The sequence below is a fragment of the Mauremys reevesii genome, linkage group 1, assembly GCF_016161935.1.
Source record: "Mauremys reevesii isolate NIE-2019 linkage group 1, ASM1616193v1, whole genome shotgun sequence".
Classification (NCBI taxonomy): Eukaryota; Metazoa; Chordata; order Testudines; family Geoemydidae; genus Mauremys; species Mauremys reevesii.
The window spans coordinates 85,179,409-85,204,711 of NC_052623.1; the positions used below are offsets into that span (position 1 = coordinate 85,179,409).

At 43.4% G+C, this 25,303-nt stretch overlaps 1 protein-coding gene across 2 annotated transcripts in view; it reads left to right on the forward strand.

Annotated features, from left to right (window-relative positions):
* Positions 1-302: 302 nt before the first annotated feature.
* Positions 303-25,303, forward strand: part of SCEL (sciellin) — a 125,464-nt gene continuing 100,463 nt past the window's right edge. Inside the window, exons 1-2 of one of the 2 annotated variants that reach the window (XM_039519741.1) lie at positions 303-401; positions 4,772-4,858. In XM_039519741.1, coding sequence (XP_039375675.1) covers positions 4,832-4,858 — 27 coding nt within the window. In that variant the 5' untranslated portion in view covers positions 303-401; positions 4,772-4,831. The remainder of the gene's footprint in view (positions 402-4,771; positions 4,859-25,303) is intronic. The other variant, XM_039519731.1, reaches the window with a different exon arrangement.

Consider the following 25,303-nt stretch of genomic DNA (forward strand, 5'->3'; position numbering starts at 1 on the left):
TCCAGTTCAGAGATGTTATGAAAAAAAACCAGTTTTATTTTCACAGTTAAGCATCAATAATATTTGGATACCAGCAAAATAATTCAGAGAAGGGGAAAAAAATCTTAGAAATTATAGTTGAAGTTCTCTACTCACCCAGGTTAATTTAAGAAACAACTAACTAACTTGGAAGTTTGTCAGATGACTTTTGCAGACATTCTCATTTCTAATTTATAAAAAAAACTAGTAAATAATTTTTATTCTTTCATCCTTAGTCTACCTGACAATATCTTAAGTACTGACTGATGGAACCCTTCTGAGGCTGCCTGGAGTTTAATGTACAGAAAAGTGAAGAAAATGCAGGTCCTTGTATTCATATTGCAACATGGGTCCAGAAGAACTGGACCCCAATTTATCTGTATGTATGTATAACCATCTAAATAAAACTTATAGTTGCCCAGAATGACTGATTAACTGTACCTCAATACTTGCAGTATTCAAGGTATTTCCTAGAGTAAGTACTAGGAATGGACATACAAGAGAATACAGATACAGTGATAACTGTACCTATTTAGCTAGAGGTAAAACTGGCTAATGTTTAATGTTGATGTATCTCTTCATATACATACATGCATATCTGGATGTGTGACTAAATCTTCAGCCATACGACAACTTGGGTTGTTATCTCATGAAATCATCAGCTCTCTCAAAGTAAGCAGGGTTGGGCCTGCTCAATGCTTCAGTGGAAAACCTCCAAGCAAACACACAAAATCCACAGGAGCTGTCATGACTCATTAGTAAAACAAAGGATGCTGCAACAAGTGGCACCAGTGATTCAGTCTGCAGCTCTCTTCCAGCTGAGTCAGTACTAAACCAATGCCCAAGCAGTGGGTTAGGAGATGTGGTGGTGCAGAAAGTGCCACCGTGCAGGTAAGATGGAACTGACAATCTAATCATCAAGCCCTGATGTCTTGGCCAAATGTCAGTTTGGATAAATACATGCTGGTTATAGAACCCGTGTTTTCTTGTGCTTCCAACTGGATACACTATTCTTGTCCCAAAGTTGTTGTGAATTGTTATTCAGCTGTTGCATTCTTAATCAAATATGTTGCATTTCAGTGGTGCATTAAGAGATTCGTGGATCTTGCCACATGAAGTGTTTTAGATCCCTTATCCTTCATTGAAATGCAGTCAATCTCCAGGGTGAAATCCAAGATATGATCTATTAGTGTCAGCACCACTGCAGAACAGGTTTGGACAAAAGTGAAGCATGATATCCAATTGAAACCACAGGGAAAACATAAGTAGGAGGAAATCAGCATTTAATTTCACTCAACGCATTTTAAAAAAATACCCAGGTCATGCCTGGTGAAGAGTTATAGACAACTTTATTTTTATTAATGTTAAAAATTGTAGAAGTAGGGATCCTTCAGTCTTGAGAGACCCTGGGTATGCGCCCCTGAGAGGTAAAGAATGTACTCAGTTGTTTTTCTGGCAGCTGCAGACGTGGCTGAAGAGCTCCACTTGAGAGAGACCATCTCTACCACATCTGTTACATTTAAAGGTGATGTTTCGACGCTTTAGGCTCTGCCTTCTGCAAGCTCTTTTCTCCTCTGCTAAGTTGGACGGCTTCCTCTTGTAACTCTGGAGACCTTTGTTAATCTCTTGTTTCCAAAGGCTGCGGTCTTGGGTGTGATTTTCCCATTTGTCCACATCCATTTCTCTGAGGTCTTGCTTGCACACATCCTTGAAACACAATTTTGGGTGTCTTTTGGATCTTTTTCCACATGCCAATTCGCTGTAGAGGATGTCCTTTGGTATGCACCAATCATTCAACCAGCACACATGCCCAAGCCAGCAGAGGTGCTTCTGTCTGAGAAATGTTGGCATGCTGGGTATGCTTAAGCACCTCAGTGCTGGTGACTCTGTCCCTCCAGGAGTCTCTGAGCTATGTTAAAAATAACATAGTTGTGATAGCGCTCGAATAAGTAGTTTTGCACCACAACAAAATTTGTCCACTTCTACTAACATGAGATAAATGAACTTCTGTTCCAAACTCAGTGTTTTCTTTATTTGTTATTGTAACAATAACACTTTTGGAAGGGGAAAGGGAGCTAAAGCCCTTCCAAGCTCCATTTGTCTACTCCATGGTTCACAAGGAGGAGAGCAAGTGTAAAACCAATGAATCTAAGGAAGTGTCTCTTAAAGCACTGATGTCTCTTATAGTTTGAGTAATTCCTATTAGCTGAATGAATTTTTGACAGGAGGAAAATCTTAGCTTTTAACATGAGATAGTTTTGTAGGGAATAACAATACTATAAAACTTTTTAGAAACAGCAGTTTGTAAAACGTGGCAGTTCTACTACACAGGGTTTTGTGTGAACTTTTACTGCAGTTTCAGTTCTTATTGGTTCTTCCAACAAATTCAAATGATCAAAAAACCCCATCACCTGTTTTAGCCAAAAAACAAAAAAACAAAAAACCACTCACCTAGCTTCACTTTAAAACAGTGTGGACCTCTTTTTTTTTCAAACTGGGCTCAGTATTGTACTTTGACTAAAAAAAATAGTCAACAAGATTAAACTGGAAGTGTTTTATTTAGCCTAACTCTCAAACGTAACCAGCTTGCCACCTTTTTTTCCTCACCTTAGCTCCCTCTAGTGTTTACGTATATATTGCACTTACTTATTCAACTAGCTTTTTATGCCAGTTACAACACAAAGCTTTGTTTCCGAAACTGGCAAATTTTGATGAACCCGGTCCGAGTTCTGAATTTGTAGCAAAAGCCCACAACTTGGCAAGTGTAATATGGCTTCAAGTTTCACTGTGAACACTTCATACAGCTGCAAGAAATAGCTCACCAAAAGAAAACATAATTTCATTAATTTAACATATCTGCTTAGCCAACATCCTGTGACAAAAACTCCTTAGAGTTTAAATGAAGTGCTGCCTGATGGAGAAGGGCTGCCAGCTCTGCTCCCTTGGGGTTGGATGGATGGGATGGCCATGTCTAAACCTGAGAGCTGTGTGGTTGGAGCAAGCAGAGCTTGGTGGTCAGGATCAGGGGGAGCTGCATTGGCCTGAGATGGAAGCACACTTGCGAAGGGGTGTGTGTGTGTATGTGTGTGGTGGTGGTGAGTGGCCCGGAAAGTCCCAATGGCAATGGGTGAGGGGCTGGGTATGAGCTGATGGCCTATAGGGTGTGGGGAGGATGTTTGGGGCAGTGGCCAGCAGGGCTGAAGTGGTTGGCTGCACTGAGTGGGACGTATGTTAGGACTGCTGGGATGTGTGTCGAGGCCTGGTGGAGGGTTGTTGGGGGTTATGTGTCATGGAGAAAGGGGCAGTCGGGGGGGGGGGTTAGTGTCAGTGTGTGGGGTAGGGGTGCTTTGCTGTCTAGTTTACAGAAGTTGGGACTCCCAGTTTCTACAGTGCATGGGGCCCCATCATTCTTTAATCTGGGCCTGAACACCAATTAATACTACCCCTCCTCTCCCACTTAAATTAACGTTGTTGTCCCTTAGTGACCCTCAGAATATAAACTCATTCTGCCCCCTTATACACAGATTCCAGGCCTTTCCTACCTCACTCCACATACACCCCTAGTAAATTAATATGGCCCCTGCTGCCTCAGCACACAAATTAATATGGTCCTATTCCCAAATACCCCTGATTCTGCTGCTTCTGGTCATGCTCTCCTCTTGGACCAGTGCCAGCAATTCTTCAGACCTGGGAGGAGTGAGGGCATCTCCAACAGGGGCCTGTTCATCACACCTCCCAGATCAGGTACAGGGTTAGCTCAAGCAGAGGCATGGGGTGGGGCCCCCACTAGCAGCCAGAGCTTCTGATCCTGCAGGGACTTGCTGCTCTGAGCACACAGAGTTAAAATGACATAAGAATAGTATAAGTAAACCCCTGAGTGTGCAGCAGGAGGCAGCGCTTGCTGCTCTGTGTTGATGAATTAGGCACATGCAGCAGCTCTGAGGAAGTGGAGGAATTGAGGAAGGGGAGGGGAAGCAACCAGTCCGGTGGGATTTGTCTGTAGACTGAGAATTTTTCCCTCTAGACACATAGGAGAGTCTGAAGACTCCCAGTCTATAGAGAAAACTGTATTGTTTGCAGATTAAAATCAAACATTTCTTCCTTGTAAAGTGATAAAAAAGTGTACTTCAAAAGAAAAATGCTAAAAGGCCAGTCTTTCAAACCCAGCTTAAAGCAGTAGCTGTCTGAGTTTAGATTGCTATTCACCCGCGTTCCACACAAACCTGATATTTCACTATCTATTTCTGTGCAATTGACAGAAGTGCGAAAATCACGAAGCCGAGGTTATAAAAAAAACTTTATAAAAGGTTTAAGAAATTAACTTGCATCAGTTCAAGCTTCCAATGTTACTTTTTTATTATAAACCTCATTTTTAGGTCTTGATGCTCAGAAAGGCAGCCAGGGTCATACCCTTGAATCTTGTGATGACATATATGAATAGGTTCAGTCCCAAGGGGGAGGGTGGGGGGAAGAAAGCAATGTGTTTTTTGGCTCCCTCGGAATGTATTTTTCTGTTCTTTCTTAAAATGAAATACATTATATACCTGTTTATAATTTGAGTCTATGGAATAAACAACTCTGGATACATAAAGGCATGGACTGTACCGTTTATGCCAAAGCCTGACACTGGAGACAGTATGGAGCCACATTTGTGCATCCGAAGAAGTGAGCTGCAGCTCACGAAAGCTCATGCTAAAATAAATTTGTTAGTCTTTAAGGTGCCACAAGTACTCCTGTTTTTTTATTTGTTCAGGAGGAATTCTGGGGGCTGCCATCTGAAATAAGCCTCTTACAGCACCTGGTGTGTGAGCAAATGCAAAAGCTACTACAACCCTTTAAGGTATGCAGCATACTCCCCCATTGAATGGCTGGCAATTCCCCTGGCCAGCAGTATATATGTGTGGAGGCCTTTCCTATCCCTTTTTGGGGTACTGTCTTTTTGGGAGGGAGCAACCTTTGTCTTGACTTCAGAACAAGGATAGCAATTTTGCCTGGCCCATACATGTACAGTGCAAAGGGATGGGGAGGGGTTTCTTCCTCTCTCCCATAATGAGGACTAAGCAGCATCTAGCCACAAGTCAAGATTTCATAGATGCTGTTCTACAAATCCATTTGGTTTTAACAGACTGTGTGAGATTCTTTACTTCTTTCCTTGAAACATTTTTCAGTTGCATTTTCTTCTAATTTTGTTGTTTGTATGCTAACCTGAGACTTGGTAATTGTTTAGTGAAACATAACATTTGACATATCAGATCATTAGGGTGCACTTTATACCTTGTGATTCAGAGACACAAAAGGAAAATGCCCATGACAGCACCTATAAGTACAGCATTGTACAACCAGAGCGCAGGAAATCCTTTCAATCTAGATGATCAGTTTGTCTTGAAATGAGATAATATGATCATTCCTAGCTTGCATCAATACACTATAAAGTCATCCATTTTTTTAAAAATCCTGTCTGCAGTATTTATAGGAAAATATGAATGAAACTTGTCATGGAATATTTCTCCTGTTACTGTAACATGCACAAAGCTCAATTTTTTTAAACTAGATTGCATTCTTCCACCGGGGACAGGAATCTCGTCTAGTGGGTAGGACACAGAACTGGAACTCAAAACACCTGAATTCCATTTGCAGCACTGCCATTGAGCTGCTGTGTGACTTGGAACAAGTAACAACCTCTGTCTCTTGCCCTTTTCTGTAATGGGGTTAATAGTTACTCACCTTTAGAAAGTCCTTTAAGAGTCACAGCTGAAAAGTATTACGTATGAAGTCTGCTAGAGTTTCTGTAGGTGGAATCCAGAAGCACTTAGAGAATGACAGAGTGGGATTAATTCATTCTTTGATTAATTAGAGTTCCAGCTTTCCCAATGACAAGAGTGCAATGTAATACCTATTACCTTGGTGAGTGCTAGGACACAACTTCAAATCTGTTAGTGTTAAGTAACAGTACTACTTGCACCAGCTGTAATTTAAAGGTTGCACAGTTTTGCATCATCTTTGAAATATAACACCAGAGATGCCTAGTTTTCCAGTGCAGCATTTTGCAAAGGTCAGGGTCAAATCCTGAGTTCTTTACTCATTTTCTTCGATGGGAATCTGTCTAGATGATTGGAGTGGAAATTTGAATAAAGCCAAATATAAAAAACTAAGGATTCAATCCTATTGTTTTTATGCGCTTGCAAACAGTTGCCTTCACTTACTAAAACGTCAATAGAAAATTTATACTTGGTGCAAAAATCACTCCCCATTTTATTTTTAATGTTTTAATGTTTATTTTTAAACTTGTGTTTAAACAGACCCATAACCATAAGCAGATTATATCTGCTTTTTCAATAATACTGTAGCTATGTAGTGCTATTTTACTGTGTGTGCTTGAACCTAATCAGCTCTGTGATTATACAAGAGATGAGAGGCATCTGAATCTGAACCCCTGTATAGTAAGGTGTGTTTCATTTTGGTGTTTTGATTTAAAATCATTAGAGAAATTCAGCTTCAGAGCAGAGTTCATTGGGAGGCTTGGCTTGAACTCATATATAATGTATACTACACTTAATGTCATTCTGGCTAATTTCATTTAACCACATACAGTGTAATTTGTTGTGATTTTGCATTATCTAGATCAGTGGTTCTCAAACTAGGACCGCCGCTTGTTCAGGGATGGCCAGCATGTCCCTCAGCCCGCGCCGCTTCCTGCAGCCCCCATTGGCCTGGAGCGGCGAACCGCAGCCAGTGGGAGCCGCGATCGGCCAAACCTGTGACGCGGCAGGTAAACAAACCTGCCCAGCCCGCCAGTGGCTTTCCCTGAACAAGAGATGGCCCTAGTTTGAGAACCAGTGATCTAGATACCTGCCATAGGAAACTTCATATGAAAGAGGACTTCAAAATAGAAATGCATTTTGGGCCTGATCCAGTGCCCACTGATGTCTGCAGCATGGCCGTGCTATGACAAGGAAACCAGACATGCCAAACCCACCAAAAAACAAACAAACAAAAAAAACCCATGCAGAAATTGGGGTTGTTTTTGGCTTAATTTGCTTGTGAGTTGCTTGTTGGCTAGTTTTTAGCTTGTTGCGTGTTTGGCTTGTTGCTTCCTTTTTTTTATCGGCTCCTGGCAAGCGGGGGCAAGGGCGGGGGAGAGTGTCAGGGGCGCACAGAGGGCCCCCACAGTCCAGTACTGCATGCCGGGGGGATCTAGTCACATAGAAAAAGTGTGGAGGTTCTTAGGGATTGGCTTGTTTTGAAGTGGGATTGCTTATTTACCATGTGAAAGTTGGCAACTGTGAAGGGAACTTGCACCTCAGAGCACTCCCTTACGTCAACAGTGACATTGCTCTGCCCGCCTTGGGTGTGCTCCTGCTTCAGTTTCCGCTTTTGGATATCTGTAAGTTCAATCAGTCTTGTATATCATGACCTGTGCCCCTTTAGGGGTCTATTTATTTAAATATCAAAGGCTGAACAGATATGCAAGCACCTCTTTACCCCAGTGTCCTAATTAAGAGTGGAGGCAAGTTAGTATTAGGCTGTCTTCCTCAAGTGAGACCAATCATTCAGATTCTCCGCCAGTAGGGCCTTCTCATTGCAGGACACTCTTCTGGGCTCAGTCCTCCTGCCATCACCTGGGGTTCCTTCTGTGGAAAGGAGTCAGGGCCCCTGAAGAGATCAAGGCACTGCAGCTCTTCTCTGGAGCAGCATGGACCTCTTGGTGCTGCCAACAACCCAACCCAACTCTTGGTGCTGCCTGGAAAGGTCCTTTTGTTGGGACCCAGCCTTCCTAGGGCTCTGCCACTCATAGCTCTTTCAGTGCCTGCTTCATCCAGGAGCACCTTTCCTGCATCCCCCTTTTCTGGTGAGGTCTCTAACCCGCACCACTGCAAAGTCCCTTTCCTCAAGAATTTCCTCTCTGTAGTCTGGGCCTTTGCGATTGACCATCATAAGCCCTTTATTAGGCTCAGGTGTTGCGTAACTATTTAACTACCACCTAGCCACTAGGTGATGGACTACTCACAGGTTGATCTGGGTTAGAGCATTTCCTTAGCAGAGCCTGTCGCAGGGAGGTGGGTCACTGTGAGAGGCTGTCCGTTTCAGTGGGTACTGGATAAGGCCCTGTTCTCTCTGTTATGCTGAGAAAAGATGGCCAACATTTTCAAACGCTTATGCTTAAAGCTTGGCACCTTACTCCGTACTTGGGCACCTACCAATGTGGTCTGACTTTCACATGTGAGTGCCTGTGGTTGCCATTGACTGCCATAGAAGCTGCAACAGCTCAAAGTATCTGAAAATCAGGCTGCTCTGACTTTGGTGCCAGGCTTGAGTTACCCAGGCTTGAACTGTATTTTATGACCTGAATGTTTAAATAAGAGCTTATTCTCTTCCATCTCAGCATCTCTTTTCGCCTCATGCTGCTGTGAAGTCACGGTTGTGTTTGCCAGTCTGTTGCCATAGATTGTAGGAGCCGAGAGAAGGACTAGCCAACATAAAAGTTTGCTTGCATCTCTAATTTCTTTGATTCTGTGCAATGACTAATGCCATTTCAGTGACTTAAATGAAGGACCAAGAAGATGTTCTGTAACTGGCTCTCCTGTTAGCATAAATATCTGAGATTTACACTATGTCTACACTAGAAACCTTACAGTGGCACAGTGGTACTGCTGCAGTTGCGCCACTGTATGGTCTCACGTGTAGACGCTCTATGCTAAAGGAAGAGCATCTCCCACCGACATTGCGCTGTTCATACCGGCACTTCTATCGATGAAACTAATGTTGGTCGGAGTGTGGGTTTTTTTCCACACCCTTGACTGACAAACATTTTACTAACAAAAGTGCTAGTGTAGACATAGTTTTAGTAAAAAGAGGCAAGAAGGCCTTATTAGAGGTGAATGGAATTACATTTAATTTTGTTTTCTCTTCCACATGACATTCTGGGTTGCATACATGTGATGTGGGCACTCTGGATAAGGGTGAACTTCATGGTTTACACAAAAGTAATTTACTTAGGCCAGGGGTCGGCAACCTCTGGCACACGGCTTGCCAGAGTAAGTACCCTGGCAGGCTGGGCCAGTTTGTTTACCTGCCGCGTTGGCAGGTTTGGCCAATCGTGACTCCCACTGGCCGTGGTCCCAGGCCAATGGGGGCGGTGGAAAGTGGCATGGGTGAGGGATGTGCTGGCCGCGGCTTCCCGCCACCCCCATTGGCCTGGGATGGCGAACTGCAGCCAGTGGGAGCCACGATCGGCCGAACCTGCCGAACCTGCCAACATGGCAGGTAAAAAAACTGGCCCGGCCCATCAGGGTACTTACCCTGGCGAGCCGCATGCCAGAGGTTGCCAACCCCTGACTTAGGCTATGTCTACACTACCATTTATGTCGGCAACACTTGCTTGGGGTGTGAATATTCCACACACCCGTGTGACATAAGTGCTAGTGTGGACAGCGTTATGTTGGTGGGAGAAACTCATTGGGGTGGATTAATTATGTCAGTGGGAGAGCTCTCTCCTGTCGGCATAGAGCAGCTACACTAGAGCTCTTATGGCTGTGTTGCTGTAAACTCTCTAGTGTAGGTACAGCCTTAGAAAAATGTTCATGCTGCAGCACATCTGTGTTTTCATTATAATGATCCATGATCTCACTTAGGCAGTCTGTCATCAGAAATCTGGGCCAAAAGAAACCTGATGAGGTTAAACAAGGACAAGTGCAGAGTTCTGCACTTAGGAAGGAAGAATCCCATGCACCATTACAGGCTGGGGACTGACTGGCTAAGCAGCAGCTCTGCAGAAAAGGATCTGGGGATTATAGTGGATGAGAAGCTGGATATGAGTCAGCAGTGTGCCCTTGTTGCCAAGAAGGCCAACAGCATATTGGGCTGTATTAGTAGGAGTATTGCCAGCAGATCGAGGGAAGTGATTATTCCCCTCTATTTAGCACTGGTGAGGAGACACCTGGAGTATTGTGTCCAGTTTTGGGCCCCCCACTACAGAAGGGATGTGGACAAATTGGAGAGAGTCCAGCGGAGGGCAACAAAACTGATTAGGGGGCTGGGGCACATGACTTATGAGGAGAGGCTGAGGGAACTGAGCTTATTTAGTCTGCAGAAGAGAAGAGTGAGAGGGGGATTTGATAGCAGCCTTCAACTACCTGAAGGGGGGTTCCAAAGAGGATGGAGCTAGATTGTTCTCAGTGGTGGCAGATGACAGAACAAGAAGCAATGTTCTCAAGTTGCAGTGGGGGAGGTCTAGGTTGGATATTAGGAAACACTATTTTACTAGGAAGGTGTTGAAGCATTGGAATTGGTTACCTAGGGAGGTGGTGGAATCTCCATCCTTAGAGGTTTTTAAGGCCCGGCTTGACAAAGCCCTTGCTGGGATGATTTAGTTGGTGTGGTCCTGCTTTGAGCAGGGGATTGGACTAGATGACCTTCCAACCTTAATATTCTATGATTCTGTGATCAGTTGATACTGATTGGCCTTAAAATAACTCTCATAAATATGATCCCTCCAATTGAGGGCTCTTCTGGGCTGATCATGAGAAAGTGATCAGCCCTGTTTTTGGTTCAAGACATAGATATCTAAGGTATCTTATTAACTGAATCATCAATGCTTGTGTATGGTTTGGCAGAACAACATGGCTGACTCATGCTGAATTGTCAGCCCAGCCCTAACGGCTATGTCAAAGGCACTTGGGGGGACCAGAAGGCCTGAGGAATAAGGGAGCTCATTTCTTGGAATATGGATTTTTAACATAACTAACATCCATCAAATACATATTCAGAAAAATATGAATACTGTACACTGTGCATGAAGGGAGACTTTGTAGTTATTTTTGCATGTAACCATAATTCTTTTTGGACCACCGCATTTTAACTGGGCTGTTTTGCTGGACATCCCTCAACATGTTGATATGAGCTGTTTTGCTTCACCATTGTTTTCCTGTATTGGTTTTAGCCTCCTCTGTGGAATGGGGAAATTAATGTAATTTTAACAGAAGACTTTGCTTACCAAAAAAAAAAAAAAAAAAAAAAGGATGTTATATGCCAAACTTAGACCCTGTCATGTGGAATTGCTGGCTAGCTCTGATAAAGCCTTTTTCTTTACTCACAAGAAAGAAAAGAATTTACAAAACCTGAACCCCCACCCTTTCCCTTTCTCATAGAAAGGGACAAATTAAATTTAGAAACAGAACACAGTAGAATACATTCAACTGAGTTTAGTTTTTTTATTGGTACAGTAGAGCTGTGTGAACCATTTATATCAACCAATTCATCTAATTTAGCCCTGTCTTTGGTTGTGAATTGTCAGTGAACTGATCAGTGTTTCCACACACTTGATTGTCAAGCTCATTTATTCACTTTTGGTTTTGGGTGAACTTATTTCACACTATCTATTTCGTATGAACGTTTTTTGGAGAGTTTCTGATATTTGCAAATCAAGATTCATGCTGAGTGATTTGTCACTCTAAGTGGTGGCATCCCCACCCCAAGCAAAACTTCATAGCTTGATGACAAATGTACATATCTCTATTATTAAAGTCTAGTATTTAGCACTTACATATCAGTATAGAAGAAATTCTCACAACAAACCCCCTTGGTAGGTGCAGTTACTAAGTATCGTTAATTCCATTTTACAGCTGGTAAAATGGAGAGGCAGAGATATTAAAACAGTTGCTGAAGGCCACACAGCAAGGCAATGGTAGAACTGGTATTAGAATCTACATGTTCTGGATTCCTACCTGCATGCCAATTGACTAGACAAGGGAGTTTTCAGCATCTAACCTCTCCCACTGATACATACCTCTTATATGAAATTACTCCCGTCTCTGCTAATGCAATCATAAAACCTCAGCTACACTGTAAAATTTGTCCTGTCTTAAAATGGCTTTCAGAACTGATCTTGAAGGTGATTTCAGGCTATGCATTTCCCAACACGGTGCTGGTTACAATGGTCAGGGGGATGGTTTGTTAAAATCAACACTTGAGACTAGTTCAGTACATGTTCTGGAGCTGGTTTCAATAACCATTCCAAAAAACAGGCCAGTAGGCCTGTGTTGCCCAGACTGGTTTAAGACTGGCTCTTTGAAATCGTTTCAGGACAAAGGCAAATTTCACACTGTGACCAGACCCTAAAGCAGTGGTGGACAACCTGCAGCCCACTGGCCGCACACGGCTCATCAGAGTAATCTGCTGGCGAGTTGCCAGACAGTTTGTTTACCTTCGCATGGTGGCCCGCAGCTCCCAGTGGCCATGGTTCGCCATTCCTGGCCAATGGGAACTGCGGGAAACGGCGGCCAGTACATCCCTGCGGCCCACACCACTTTCCGCAGCTCCCATTGACTGGGAATGGCAAACTGCGGCCACGGGGAGCTGCGGGCGGCCATGCAAAGGTAAACAAACTGTCTGGCGGTCCACCAGGAGATTACTCTGATGCCACATGCAGTCCACTGGCCACAGGTTGCCCACCACTGCCCTAAAGGAACTCCTCACTCCTAGTCCATGGGGAAGAGGCTCACCCCTCACTACCTGCATACTAGCACTACCTACCCACTGGGTAGGGGCTTAAATGTCCCTTACTGTTTCTCCTTTCCATCCTGATGGATTTTTCCTCTGTCTTGTTGTGTAGGTTTCTGCCTGTCTGTCTTTAGGGCAAAGATACAGTAAAACATTAACATACTACATTGTACATTACAGATACAGGATCAGTTTAATATTCAAAGAACCTGGCTATAGATTCTGGCTTGCTGGCTGGGGAACCCTGCTCCTCTGAGTATGCTAAAAAAGGAGACCCATCCTAAGATCTGCATTTCCCTTGTGTGCATACGTGATGTTAAAGCTTTTGCAGTACAAGAAAAGTCCATATTATACTCTACCACAATTCTACAGGAGGAGGGGTATATTTTTTCCTATAATGTGCTATACAAAGTTTTGTTGCTAACATAATTTTTTTTGTCGTTCTGTTTAAAATATAGACATTTTAATCTAGCACTAAGAGTATATCTACACTGCAAATAAAAACCAACAGCAGGCCCATGCCAGCTGATTATGGACTTGGGCTAAGGGACTATTTAATTGTGGTGTACATGTCTGGGCTTGGGCTGCAGCCTGAGCTCTGGGATGCTCCCACCTTCCAGGGTCCTAGAGCCCAGCCAGTAGCCCAAGCCCAGAAGTCTACACCACAATTAAATAGCCCAAGTCAGCTGTCACAGGCCAACTCCACGTTTTTAATTGCAGCGTAGTCATACCCTCAGTAAGCAAACCAGAAGCTCTCTAGGGGCAGGTCTACACTAAGGGCGGGGGTCGAACTAGGGTACGCAAGTTCAGCTACGTGAATAGCGTAGCTGAACTCGAAGTACCCTAGTTCGAACTACTTACCCATCCAGACGCCGCCACCGCTGTTTGCAGTGGTGGAGTACCGGAGTCGACCGGAGCGCGCGGGGAGTTCGAACTATCACGTCTAGATTAGACGCGATAGTTCGAACTCCAAGAAGTCGAACTCACCGCGTTGACCTGGCAGGTAAGTGTAGACTAGCCCTAGGAAGCTGGCATTTTTTCATAAGATAAATCTCTTTAATTCCTGGACAAAACTTGTGTAGGTTTCTTAACGATGAGCCTAAACTGTTTGATGATGTCCCTTGTAAAGTATGCACATAACAAAAACACTAACAATGTACATTTTGATAGTTCCTTCTACCATAGGACCTCTATTTATTTTACAGATGTTAAGGAATGAAGGCTTACCAGCACCTTGATCGGGTAGGTATTATCCTTAGTTTGAATATGGAGAACTGATGCACAGAGAGTAGGTGACTTTCCCAGACTCACAGTGGAAGTCCCCGGCAGCATGCAGATGAGAAATCCGTACCTTCTGCATCCTAGTTCTATACTTTAATCACAAGCCACTCCTCTCTACCCTCATTATGAGTAAATTTCTGTTCCAATTGATATCTGCATTTGCTTCTGACATTTTGCCTAGAGCAGGAGAATAAATAAAGAATAAATCATTTGTTTAATCGAAAGTGCAGAATCTTTTTTTTTTTCTCCAATAACAAGAACCTTTCTTCTGGGGCTGCATGACTGCACCATTGAAGCATCCATCTTGTGATCTGGCACACATGAAAGATGATCAAAACAACAGCTTTGGTTGGTTTAAAGCAATTTTATGGAAACAGCAAGCCAGACAAAGCAGCTGAAAAACAGCAAGGTTTGCAGAGGAATCGAATATACTGGAACAAAGCAGGGCAGAATTAATAGATCCTAAACTTTCTTAAGGGTTTTTCTGCAGTCCCTCCATCAGCTAAATAACCTATTTAATTAGAGCTGGTGAAGTAATCACAAATAGCTTATTCCACAAATGATTTCCCTCCTTCAAATGATTATACAAATTGTATTCACATCGACTTTTCCCAGTAGCCTACCAGTTCTATAGATGGCCAGCAAACACTCATCAGATAAGTTATTTGCGACTTGAGGTTATTTTCCAACCATTGACAAATTTATTTGAAAATTTCCCCCCTGCTATTTGACCAGCTCCAAACTCAGTCTGAACACTGAATAAACCAAGAGGCTTAACAGTCACAAATGGATATATTTGTCAAAAGCCTCCAAATGCTGTTGGAACAGTCGATATATAGCATATCTTTTAACATAAATAGAATAGTGAATCAGGACATATGTACAGTACATTCGTGTTTGAATTAATTGGGTGTCATTGCATTAAAGCAATACAGAGAAGGCAAACAGTTTTAATCCAGAACAAGTAATTTTAATGAAATGTTTTCTCAGGCACCTATTCCTTTCGAAGGGATGTAAACCATTTGTCTCATTTATTAATCCTTATCGGTATTTGACACATGATTTATTAATGACCTGCTAAAAAGCCTTGATGTAACTGTCCAGCTTCCCCCCGCCCTTATGGGGGAAGGGGAAGACAAGCACTGTCATCAGCAATTGGCTCTCTTCCAATAATTCTAAACAGCACTATGTAAAATTAATTTGAAAGGCCAAGAGCTACGCATAAACATCCCTTGTATGGCAGGATATATGTTTTAACTGATTGGTTTTACTTTTATTATCTAACCTGTCCTCTGCTTTGCAATACTGGGAGGGAGAAGTGAGCTCCCCAATCTTGCAAAGCCACCTGACTTCTTTGTCTGCTAGTGTGCACGTTGTCTGCTACAGAACAAACCATGAAACATGTTTTCAGTGTTAATAAACTGCTCACATGTAGTCTAGACTGCAGTACGAAATGCAGCAAGACAGTGACGTAATCCAGTTGGAAACGCTTTCTGTGCTTCAGAGGCTTTTCCCCCCCTCTGCATCATGCCTTTGGAGAAAGGCAGATTCATTTAAATTTTACAGTTATGATTAACAATTTGAGCCAGGCCTTTGAGAACAAGAAGTGGTCATATTATATCGCCTTCCACTGTGCATACGCCATCCCACATCTTCCATTGTTGTTTTCAATATTGTTGTAGCTGTGTTTGGTCCCAGGATATTAGAGAGCCAAGGGTGGGTGAGGTAATATCTTTTATTGGACCAACTTCTGTTGGTGAAAGATGAGCTTTCGTGTTTACAGAGCTGCTCTTCAGGTCTGGAAAAGTGTCACAGCTAACTACAAGGTGGAATAGATAGTTTAGCATAAGTAGTTAACACATATTTTAAGGGACCATTCAAGATGAAATGGCCAATTAACACCCCTGCAGTCATAAGACAAAAAAAAGGGCTAGCAGGTTACATATTGTTATAATAAACCATAAATTCAGTCTTTGTTAAAACCATGATTTTTAGTGTCTAGCAAAGTTAAGAATTTAAGCTCCCAGGCTTGTCTTATGAAGGTGTTATGCAAGTTTCCTTTGAGGACAAGGATTGAGAGGCCAGATATGGAGTAATGATGCATCCGACGAAGTGGGTATTCACCCACGAACGCTCATGCTCCAAAACGTCTGTTAGTCTATAAGGTGCCACAGGACTCCTTGCTGCTTTTACAGATCCAGACTAACACGGCTACCCCTCTGATACCAGATATGGAGTGATCGTTTTATGAAAAGTGATCATCCAGAGGTGATAAAGTGTTTTTATCTTTCATCATTTTTCTGTGTGAGTTCATTTAGGAGCATAGTGATTGTCTGGTTTCACCCTTATAGTCAGTGGTGCAAAAAGAAATCATTTCTTGCTGGTACTGCACTCATGGGAGGGACATGGGGGGGGGGGGGGCAGGGCCGGCTTTAGGAAGTGCGGGGCCTGATCTGAATAGTTTCAACAGGGCCCTGGCAGGGATGACTCACCCAGCGGTGCTCCGTCCGGGTCTTCCGTGGCACTGAAGGACCCGCTGCTGAAGACCTGGAGTGAGTGAAGGACCCGCCGTCGAAGTGCTGCTGAAGACCCGGAGCGCTGCTGAGTGAGTAAAAATTAAAAAGGTGCCTAAGTTAGGTGCTTTTCTTTAGGGTGCAGGGCCCTCTTAGGTGCGGGGCCCTCTTATGCACAGGGCCTGATTCGGGGGAATCGGCCTAAAGCCGGCGCTGGGGGCACGTGACCTCCCCACGTGACCCTCCATGTGGCTCCTCCCCACCTCACACTCTTCCTGTTCCCTCTGGTACCCCCCTTACCTGTCTACAATTTTACCTGTAAAATGATGCTTTGGGCCCCTGGTGCCATCTGTACTTCCAGGTGTCATTGAGGATCCTGCGGCAGCACTTTAATGTGGCTGTGTAGTTGCGGCACCAGCTCTCCCAGTGCTGTAAAAAACCCATCTACCAGCGCTGGTGCACTGACTACATTGCCACTTTACAGCGCTGAAACTTGCAGTGCTCAGAGGGGTGTTTTTTCACACACCTGAGCAAGAAAGTTTTAAAGCTGTAAAGTGGCAGCGTAGACAAGGCCTAAGTATTGCTCTCCACCAGGCACTAGGAAAGCAAAGCTGCTGCGCCATCTGGGTTTGATGGAAAAGAGGCTTAGAACTGTGTGTGCCATGTGCATCTTGATAGAACTACAGCCCAAATTGTTTTATTGTTTTCCTCAGCATGACAAACAGGAGGAGCAATCAAAACCAGCCTGGCAGAACAGGCATGAGAACTTTCTCTGATCAAGATAAGCAATTGATCAAAATCACATTCTTTGATCTCTTGGGGCCAAATCCTGTTCCCATTGAAATCAAACTAAGATTTTCTGTTGAGTTCAATGGGAACAGGCTTTGACATTTGGAGAGGAAAGAACAAAACCCCTCAAGTAAGGGTTGCTTATACCACAGGTATCAAAGGCTGCTGACTCATGAGAAAGTCAGCAGACATCTGATCTTTGTCCATTGCAAGGGAGAAATCAGCAATGGATGAGGCTAGAACAGTCTTTGTACCATATACAACTCATACATCCATCTGCAAAGGATCAAGGAAATGTGAAAGCTCCAGATTACCTTAACGTTCTCAGTCCCTTGGTTAGAATGCTCCCATCAGTATATGTTCATAGTCCTGAGGCTGGAGCAGGAATCAAAAACACTGTTTAAACACCTTCCGTCCCTGCACCCTTCCCCTCTTGAGGACTCCTGACCAATTTACCAGCATAATACATATGCCTTTGTTTAAGTTTGTTAGCATATGTGTTGTGCTGTTAAACCCATATAAAGAACGATTGCCCGCCCCCCCGCCCCCAGCCATGTTCTGCTCCTTTAAGGAGCAGAGTGCAGCTCCATATCCCTTCCAGAGACGGGGTGGGGCCTAGCCTCCCCAAATCTTTCCAGTACCCCATTCCTGCTAAAAATCTCTTGCCAGTACTGCATACTGGAGCATACCACCCTACTTGCACTCCTGCTCACAGTTGTTATTGGGGCATTATTGCCCAGGATAAGGTATGTGTTAATTACTTAAGCTGAACAATCCCTTCTGCCTTTATTTAGCTGTGACACTCTGCAAACCTGTCCCAGACCTGAAGAAGAGCTCTGTGTAGCTCGAAAGCTCGTCTCTCACCAACAGAAGTTGGTCCAGTAAAAGATATTACCTCACCCATCTTGTCTTTCTCAGTCCCACATGATATTCTTATATGCAAACTAAGGAAATGTAACCTAGATGAAGTTACTATATGGTGAGTGCAAAAGTAGTTGAAAGACTATAATCAGCTCAGGACTGAACAAAGACTGTGAATTGCTTGCCAACTATAAAACCAGTTTCTCCTCCCTTGGTTTTCACACCTCAACTGCTAGAACAGGGCCTCATCCTCCCTGATTGAACTAACCTCGTTATCTCTAGCTTGCTTCTTGCTTGCATATATATACCTGCCCCTGGAAATTTCCACTACATGCATTCAACGAAGTGGGTATTCACCCATGAAAGCTCATGCTCCAAAACGTCTGTTAGTCTATAAGGTGCCACAGGATTCTTTGCTGCTTTTATAATCAAAGAGTAGTTATCAATGGTTCACTGTCAAACTGGGAGGGCATATGAAGTGGGGACCCACAGTGGTCAGTCCTAGGTCTGGAACTATTTTCATTAATGATTTGGATAATGGAGTGGAGAGTGTGCTTATAAAATTTGCAGATGACACCAAGCTGGGAGCTGTTACAAGCATTTTGCGGGACAGGACAATTCAAAACAACCTTGATAAATTGGAGAATTGGTCTGAAATCAACAAGATGAAATTCAATAAAGACAAGTGCAACTCCTACTATAAAGCCCCATAGTATATCTGAAGACTGCTATCATGTTTACCCTCAGTCTCCTTTTCTCAAGATTAAAATGGCTGGTTTTTTAACCTTTCCTCATAGGTCAGGTTTTCTAAACCTTTTATTATTAGGAAGGACAACTCAAATGCACAACTACCAGATGGGAATAACTGGCTAGGTAGTAGTACTGCTGAAAAGGATCTGGGGTTTATAATGGATCACAAATTGAATATGAGTCAACAGAGTGATGCAGCTGTGAAAAAAAAGCTATTATAATTCTGGGGTGTATTACATATGACATTCCAGTAAAGACATGGGATGTAATTGTCCGCAGTACTCAGGACTGGTAAGGCCTCAGCTGCAGTACTGTGTCCAATTTTGAGTGCCGGACTTCAGAAAAGATGTGGAGAAGTTCAGGGGCAGCTCTAGACATTTCGCCGCCCCAAGCACTGCGGCATGCCGCGGGGGGTGCTCTGCCGGTTGCCGGTCCCACGGCTCTGGTGGACCTCCTGCAGGCGTGCCTGCCGGAGGTCCACCGGAGCAGCAGGACCAGCGGACTCTCCGCAGGCATGCCGCCGAAGACTGCCTGCCTGCCGCCCTCCCGGCGACCGGCAAAGCGCCCCCCGCGGCATGCCGCCCCAAGCATGTGCTTGGCGTGCTGGGGCCTGGAGCCGCCCCTGGAGAAGTTGGAGAGAGTCCAGAGGAGAGCAGCAAAAATAATAAAAGGTTTAGAAAACCTGACCTATGAGGAAAGGTTAAAAAACCAGCCATTTAAATCTTGAGAAAAGGAGACTGAGGGTGAACATGATAGCAGTCTTCAGATATACTATGGGGCGTTATAAAGAGGACAATGGTCAATTGTTCTCCATGTACACTGAAGGTAGCACAAGAATAATAGGCTTAATCTGCAGCAAGGGATGTTTGGGTTAGCTAATAGGAAAATCTTTCTAACTATAAGGGTAGTTAAGTTCTGCAATAGGCTTCCAAGGGAGGTTGTGGGACCCCTATCACTGGAAGTTTTTAAAAACCGGTTGTACAAACACCCATCAGGGATAGTCTAGGTTTACGTGGTCCTGCCACAGTGCAGGCAGCTGGATTTGATGACTTTTTGAGGTTCCTTCCAGCCTTATATTCTTTGATTTTATGTGCTGGAGCTGGCATTGTTCACAGCAGATGGTAAGCGAATCTCACTTTGTCCTTAAGCCTGGGAGTTGCCCTCTCTAGCTGTAAACGGGTTTGGGTTTGTCATATTCATTCTAAAAAGCTGATACAGGCATTTCATGTACACTACAAAGCTGTGCAAGCACAGGACACCTTGTGAGGGGAGGGGAGGGGAGGAGAGTACCACCTGCTGAAATTAGAAGTGCAGTTTAGTTCCTGCATTAGTGCATTAAATTACTAGGTGTCCAATTTTCGTTTTGATGGAATTTATGTGAACCCAGATTCTTTATTCATTACCATAGGCAGTCCACATCATTCCACGCATAATATGATTTCCAAAATGTTTATTTTGTTTAGTCTTTTATATAAGCATAAAACAAACTGAATTATAAAAAAACTCGTTTAAATTAAAAGCTATCATAAGATGCAACTGTCCTGCTTTAATTTGTTGGATAGTAGGGCAAGTTCTTATTTTTTATATAAAAAGAAAATATACACACACACAAATCAAAATCCAAGCTGGACAAAGCAAGTGTTTTTCTACAAAATGAGAAAATTCAGGTGTTAATTAAGTGCCCTTTGTTAGTGTCTTCTTCAAAGTCTTCTACATCTTTATAAGGTGTCAGTCAGCATGACTTGTAAAATAGCCTTCTTCATTCCAGCTTCAAAGGGTGAGTCAATACTGCAGCAGATTTTTTTTTAAAAAAAATATAATGTAGTTATTCTGAAAGCAGATCAGAAATACTACTCTATCATTGCTTAAGTTTTTTTTTTAATAGCAATTATTTTGAGTGCATGATAATACTTGCCAGTGTGCTTTCAGCTTCCACTCCTTGATATGTTCTTGAACTGCTGCCATTTTGCAATAGGCATTGAATCAAAGGGTTGAATTGGGGAGACTGGCATAATAAAAATAGCGTGTTCTGAATCTCTATCCCAGCCCTGCTTTCTAATAGGCAGGGTCACATTGTGGAGCCAGAATCTCATCAACTGACAATGGAAAAAATGTCAAGAGTGCTGTCTTACCAAGCAGCTGTCAAAATTCTTACATTTTATATTGCTGTTATTAAAGGAAGACTGTTATTGTGCTTTAAGATGTAAACTATCCTAAGAACTGTCCTCTATTTTAGGTCTAAAATATTCCATCGGGGGAAAAAAAAGAAAAAGAAAAATGATAAATGTAATATAGCAATGTATACATAGGTTTTACAGTGCCCTCCACTGGTAGTTGTAGTAATTATTTGCACTGTAGCAACAATTTGCTCAATGTTTCACAATACTTAATCAATGATGACAGCACTTCTTAGTATACAAGCTGTGTGACTACACTACTTAGAATCCTTTTACAAGAGTTAGATGTATTTACATTTAGAGAGTGAAAAAGCATAGTGAATTCTTAGTATTATCATATTTGTATAGGGCTTACACTGTGCTTCTGTAAGTACTTCACAGAGAAATATGAAGATGAGGGTCTTGCCAAAAATATTTGGTTGTAAACTCTGTGGAGCATCATATATATCTACTCAAACAGATTATCCTGTAGGTGGCAGCTCATGATTTCAGCATTGAACAAACTTTACTTTGCATTGCCTTCAGCTTCTGCAAAGAAGTGCACCTCAACTAACACAACATTTCTGTAAAGATCCAACACCCTATATCTGCAGTTATACAGAATCTGTAAGATTATATGTAACAGTGTTATCTGGTAAATCCCAATAATATTACAAACCAGATGATTCATGTAATCCAGGAACCAAATTAAGTCAATGAAAGTTGGTGTATTCCTTTAGCATGGAAGGGGTCTCCTTACCTCTGCTTGAATTTTACTAGCAAACATTTCATAAACTATTTATTTCTATATGTCCATTTTATTGCAGCTAGCAGGGCTAAATATTGTATGGCCAAAGCTACAATTGTATGCATCTTTTTCAATCTGGGCTTGGCTTAATTCTGTGGATATGAGTAGAGCCCTGCGCAGATACAAAATGTATATCCGCGGATATAAATTGGTATCCACAGAGATGCAGGGTTCTACTGGGAACTGCAGCAGTGAAAGCAGCCACCTGTGCCAGCAGCACCTCTGCCATGGCTGTACCACCCCCAGCCCCAGCCACTGAGGTGGGCACCAGACTCACGGGCAGCTGTCCCCGGTTGCGTTAGTGCGGTTGGCAGGGCTGGGGGAGGTACAGCCATGCTAGAGGAGCTGCCAGTGCAGGGTGCTGGCTCCTGGGAGCAGCAGCCTGCCAGGCTGCTGCTTTCAGCACGGTGGTTCCTGGTAGAGCCCTGCATCTCTGTGGATACTGATTTAAATCCATGGATATGAATTTTGTATCCATGCAGGGCTCTAGATAGGAGAGACTTGTATACATAAACCATTGATTCCTTTCTTGCAATAGCACAGACCCAAATCTTTTATTGGATTCAACTGAAATTTTACATATGTGCCTTTGCTGACAATTGGTGGTTTCATTTTTGTGAAGACAGAATCTTGCTATGTATGTGCTTGAAATTCTGAGGCTCTCTATAGGCAATCTCTTAGTAGTGGAAAGACTTTTGCAATGTGTGGTAAACTTGGCAAGGTAAATTGCTATATCTGTCATTGTACCTATCTTAGCATCATGCTCTGCAGAACTCATCTGGGTGATTGTTGCCAATCTGCAGTGCAACTACCTAATTCAGGATATTATTACTTCCAGTTAGTAAGGGTTCAAACTGGGGGGACTGGATTGTTTCCATCCTGGAATACCAAAAGAATTGGCACATAAGATTGCTAGTCTGGTGGAAAGAATTTGTAATAAATCTATCTATTTGGGATTAGAACCATTTGACTGGAGAATAGATAACATCATACCTATATTTAAGAAAGGGAGAATAAAGTGATTGGGCAATTACAGACCTGTTGTTTTAACCTGAAGAGTATGCAAGACTTTGGAACAAATTGTGAAGGAATAAATAATTAAATTCGTGGAGATAAATGGAAAAGGGGATGTAATGCAACATGGGTTTACCAAAGATAGATCGTGCCAGATTAACCTGATTTCCTTCCCTTAGAAAATAACTGATTTTTTAGATAAGAGCAATACAGTACTAGATATAATGTACTTGGACCTTGGTAAACCATTTGACATGGTACCCCACGGGAAATTATTAGTTAAATGTGCTAAGATGTGTAACAGTACATGAAGTTGTAAGGGCTAACGGGTAGAAGGCAATGAGTTGTGGTGAAGGGTGAACTGTCGGACTGGAGGGAGGTTAGTAGTAGAGTTCCTCAAGGATTGTCTTGGAACAAATCTTTTATTCAATATTTTATTAATGCTGTTAGCACAAAAAGTAGGAGTGAGTTAATTAAATTTGCTGATGATGCAAGTCAAGAGCCATCGTCATTACAGAGTAGGATCAGACTCAGGGCCAGCTCCAGCTTTTCTGCTGCCCCAAGTGGCAAAAAAAAAAAAAAAAAAAAAAGACGAGCGGCGGAACTTCAGCGGCAGCTCAATCGCGCCGCTTCTTCAGCGGCAATTCGGCAGTGGGTCCTTCACTCCCTCCCCTGCTCTTTAGCGGCACTTTGGTGGCAGCTCAAAGAGGAAAAGAGGAAATGAGGGACCTGCCACCGAATTCCGCCAAAGACCCGGATGTGCTGCCCCAATACTGGACAGAGTGCCGCCCCTCTGTGTTGGCCGCCCCAAGCACCTGCTTCCTTAGCTGGTGCCTGGAGCTGGCCCTGATCAGACTATTATGCAGAAATATCTGGATTACCTCATAGAATCATAGACTTGTAGGGCTGGAAGGGATTTTGAGAGTTCACCTAGTCTGTCTCCCTGTGCGGATGCTGGACCAAGTAAACCTAGACCATCCAGGACAGCATGTTCTTAAAAACCTCTAGTGATGGGGATTCTACAACCTTCCATGGAACCTGTTCCAGATCTTAACTACTCTTATTATTAAAAAGTTTTTCCTAATAACTAACTTAAATCTCCTTTGCTGCAAATTAAGCCCATTACTTCTTGTCCTACCTTCAGCAGACATGGAGAACAATTGATCACTGTCCTCTTTATAACAGCCCTTAACCTATTTAAAGACTGTTATCTGGTCCTCCTCATCTTCTTTTCTCAAGACTAAACATGCCCAGTTTTTTTAACCTTTTATCAAATGTCAGGTTTTCTAAGCCTTTTATCATTTCTGTTGCTCTCCGCTGACTAGGGTGACCAGATGTCCTGATTTTATAGGGACAGCCCCGATATTTGGGGCTTTGTCTTATAGAGGCTCCTATTACTACCCACCCCCGTCCCGATTTTTCACACTTGCTGTCTGGTCACCCTACCTCTAGCCTCTCTCCAATTTATCCACATCTTCCCTAAAGTGTGGTGTCCAGAATGGTACCGAGTACTCCTCCTTCACTAGTGCCAAGTAGAGCAGGACAAGCAGGGCCATCCCTAACTATTCTGGCGCCTTACGCAGCCCCCCCCTGGGGTGTGTGGGGGGGGGGGGGCCAGGCCTCTGTGGGGGGGGGCTGGCTTGGGGGAGATGGGGGAACTACCCCCCCAGCACTCACCGGTGGCGCGTCTCGGGCCGGGTCACTGCACTTCAAGCCGCTGGTGAGTGCAGGCCCAGCCCTGCTTCAGTCCTCAGGGAAGTGGGGGCAGGGTTGGGGTGGAGCAGGGGTGGGGGCCCTGGGGAAGAAGTGGAACAGGGGCTGGAGCTGTGCAGGGCACCATATGCAGCTGCATACTTTGTGTATAGGTAAGGACGGCCCTGAGGACAAGTACTTCTTGTGTCTTACATACAACACACTAATATTAACACACCCCAGAATATTAGCCTTTTTTGCCACTGCATCGCATTGTTGACTCATGTTCAGTTTGTGACCCACTATAAGCCCCTGATACTTTTTAGCAGTTCTACCACCTAGCCAGTTATTCTGCATTGTGTAATTGTGTATTTGATTTTTCCTTCCTAAGTGAAGCACTTTGTATTTCGTTCTCATGGCTTAAAACAAGCCCAGGCAAAACTCTCCAGGAACAGAGGGGCAGTATGGGACAAACCCATCAGGGCATGTATGAGACAAACCCAGCCCAGCGTCACAGGAACAAAGGACACTGGCCTAGGCAGCAACAAAGGCTCTGTTGGACTCTCAAGTGAGTCACCCCACTTCTCTTGGACAGCCTGTGGTAAGAAGCACCTAAGTTTGTAAGGGCACTGAAAGTGTTAAGATCATCTTAGAATGCGTTTTGCTTTTATTTCATTTGATGAAATCCATCTTGTTGTGCTTTGCCTTATAATTGCTTAAAATCTATCTTTTGTAGTTAATAAATTTATTTGTTTATGCTACCTGAAGCAGTGCATTTGGTTTGAAACATGTCAGAGACTCCCTTTGGGATAACAAGCCTGGCACATATCAATTTCATTGTTAAGTTAAGTTGACTAACTCATATAAGCTTGCAGCATCCAGTGGGCATAACTGGACACTGCAAGACAGAGTTTCCTAGGGTT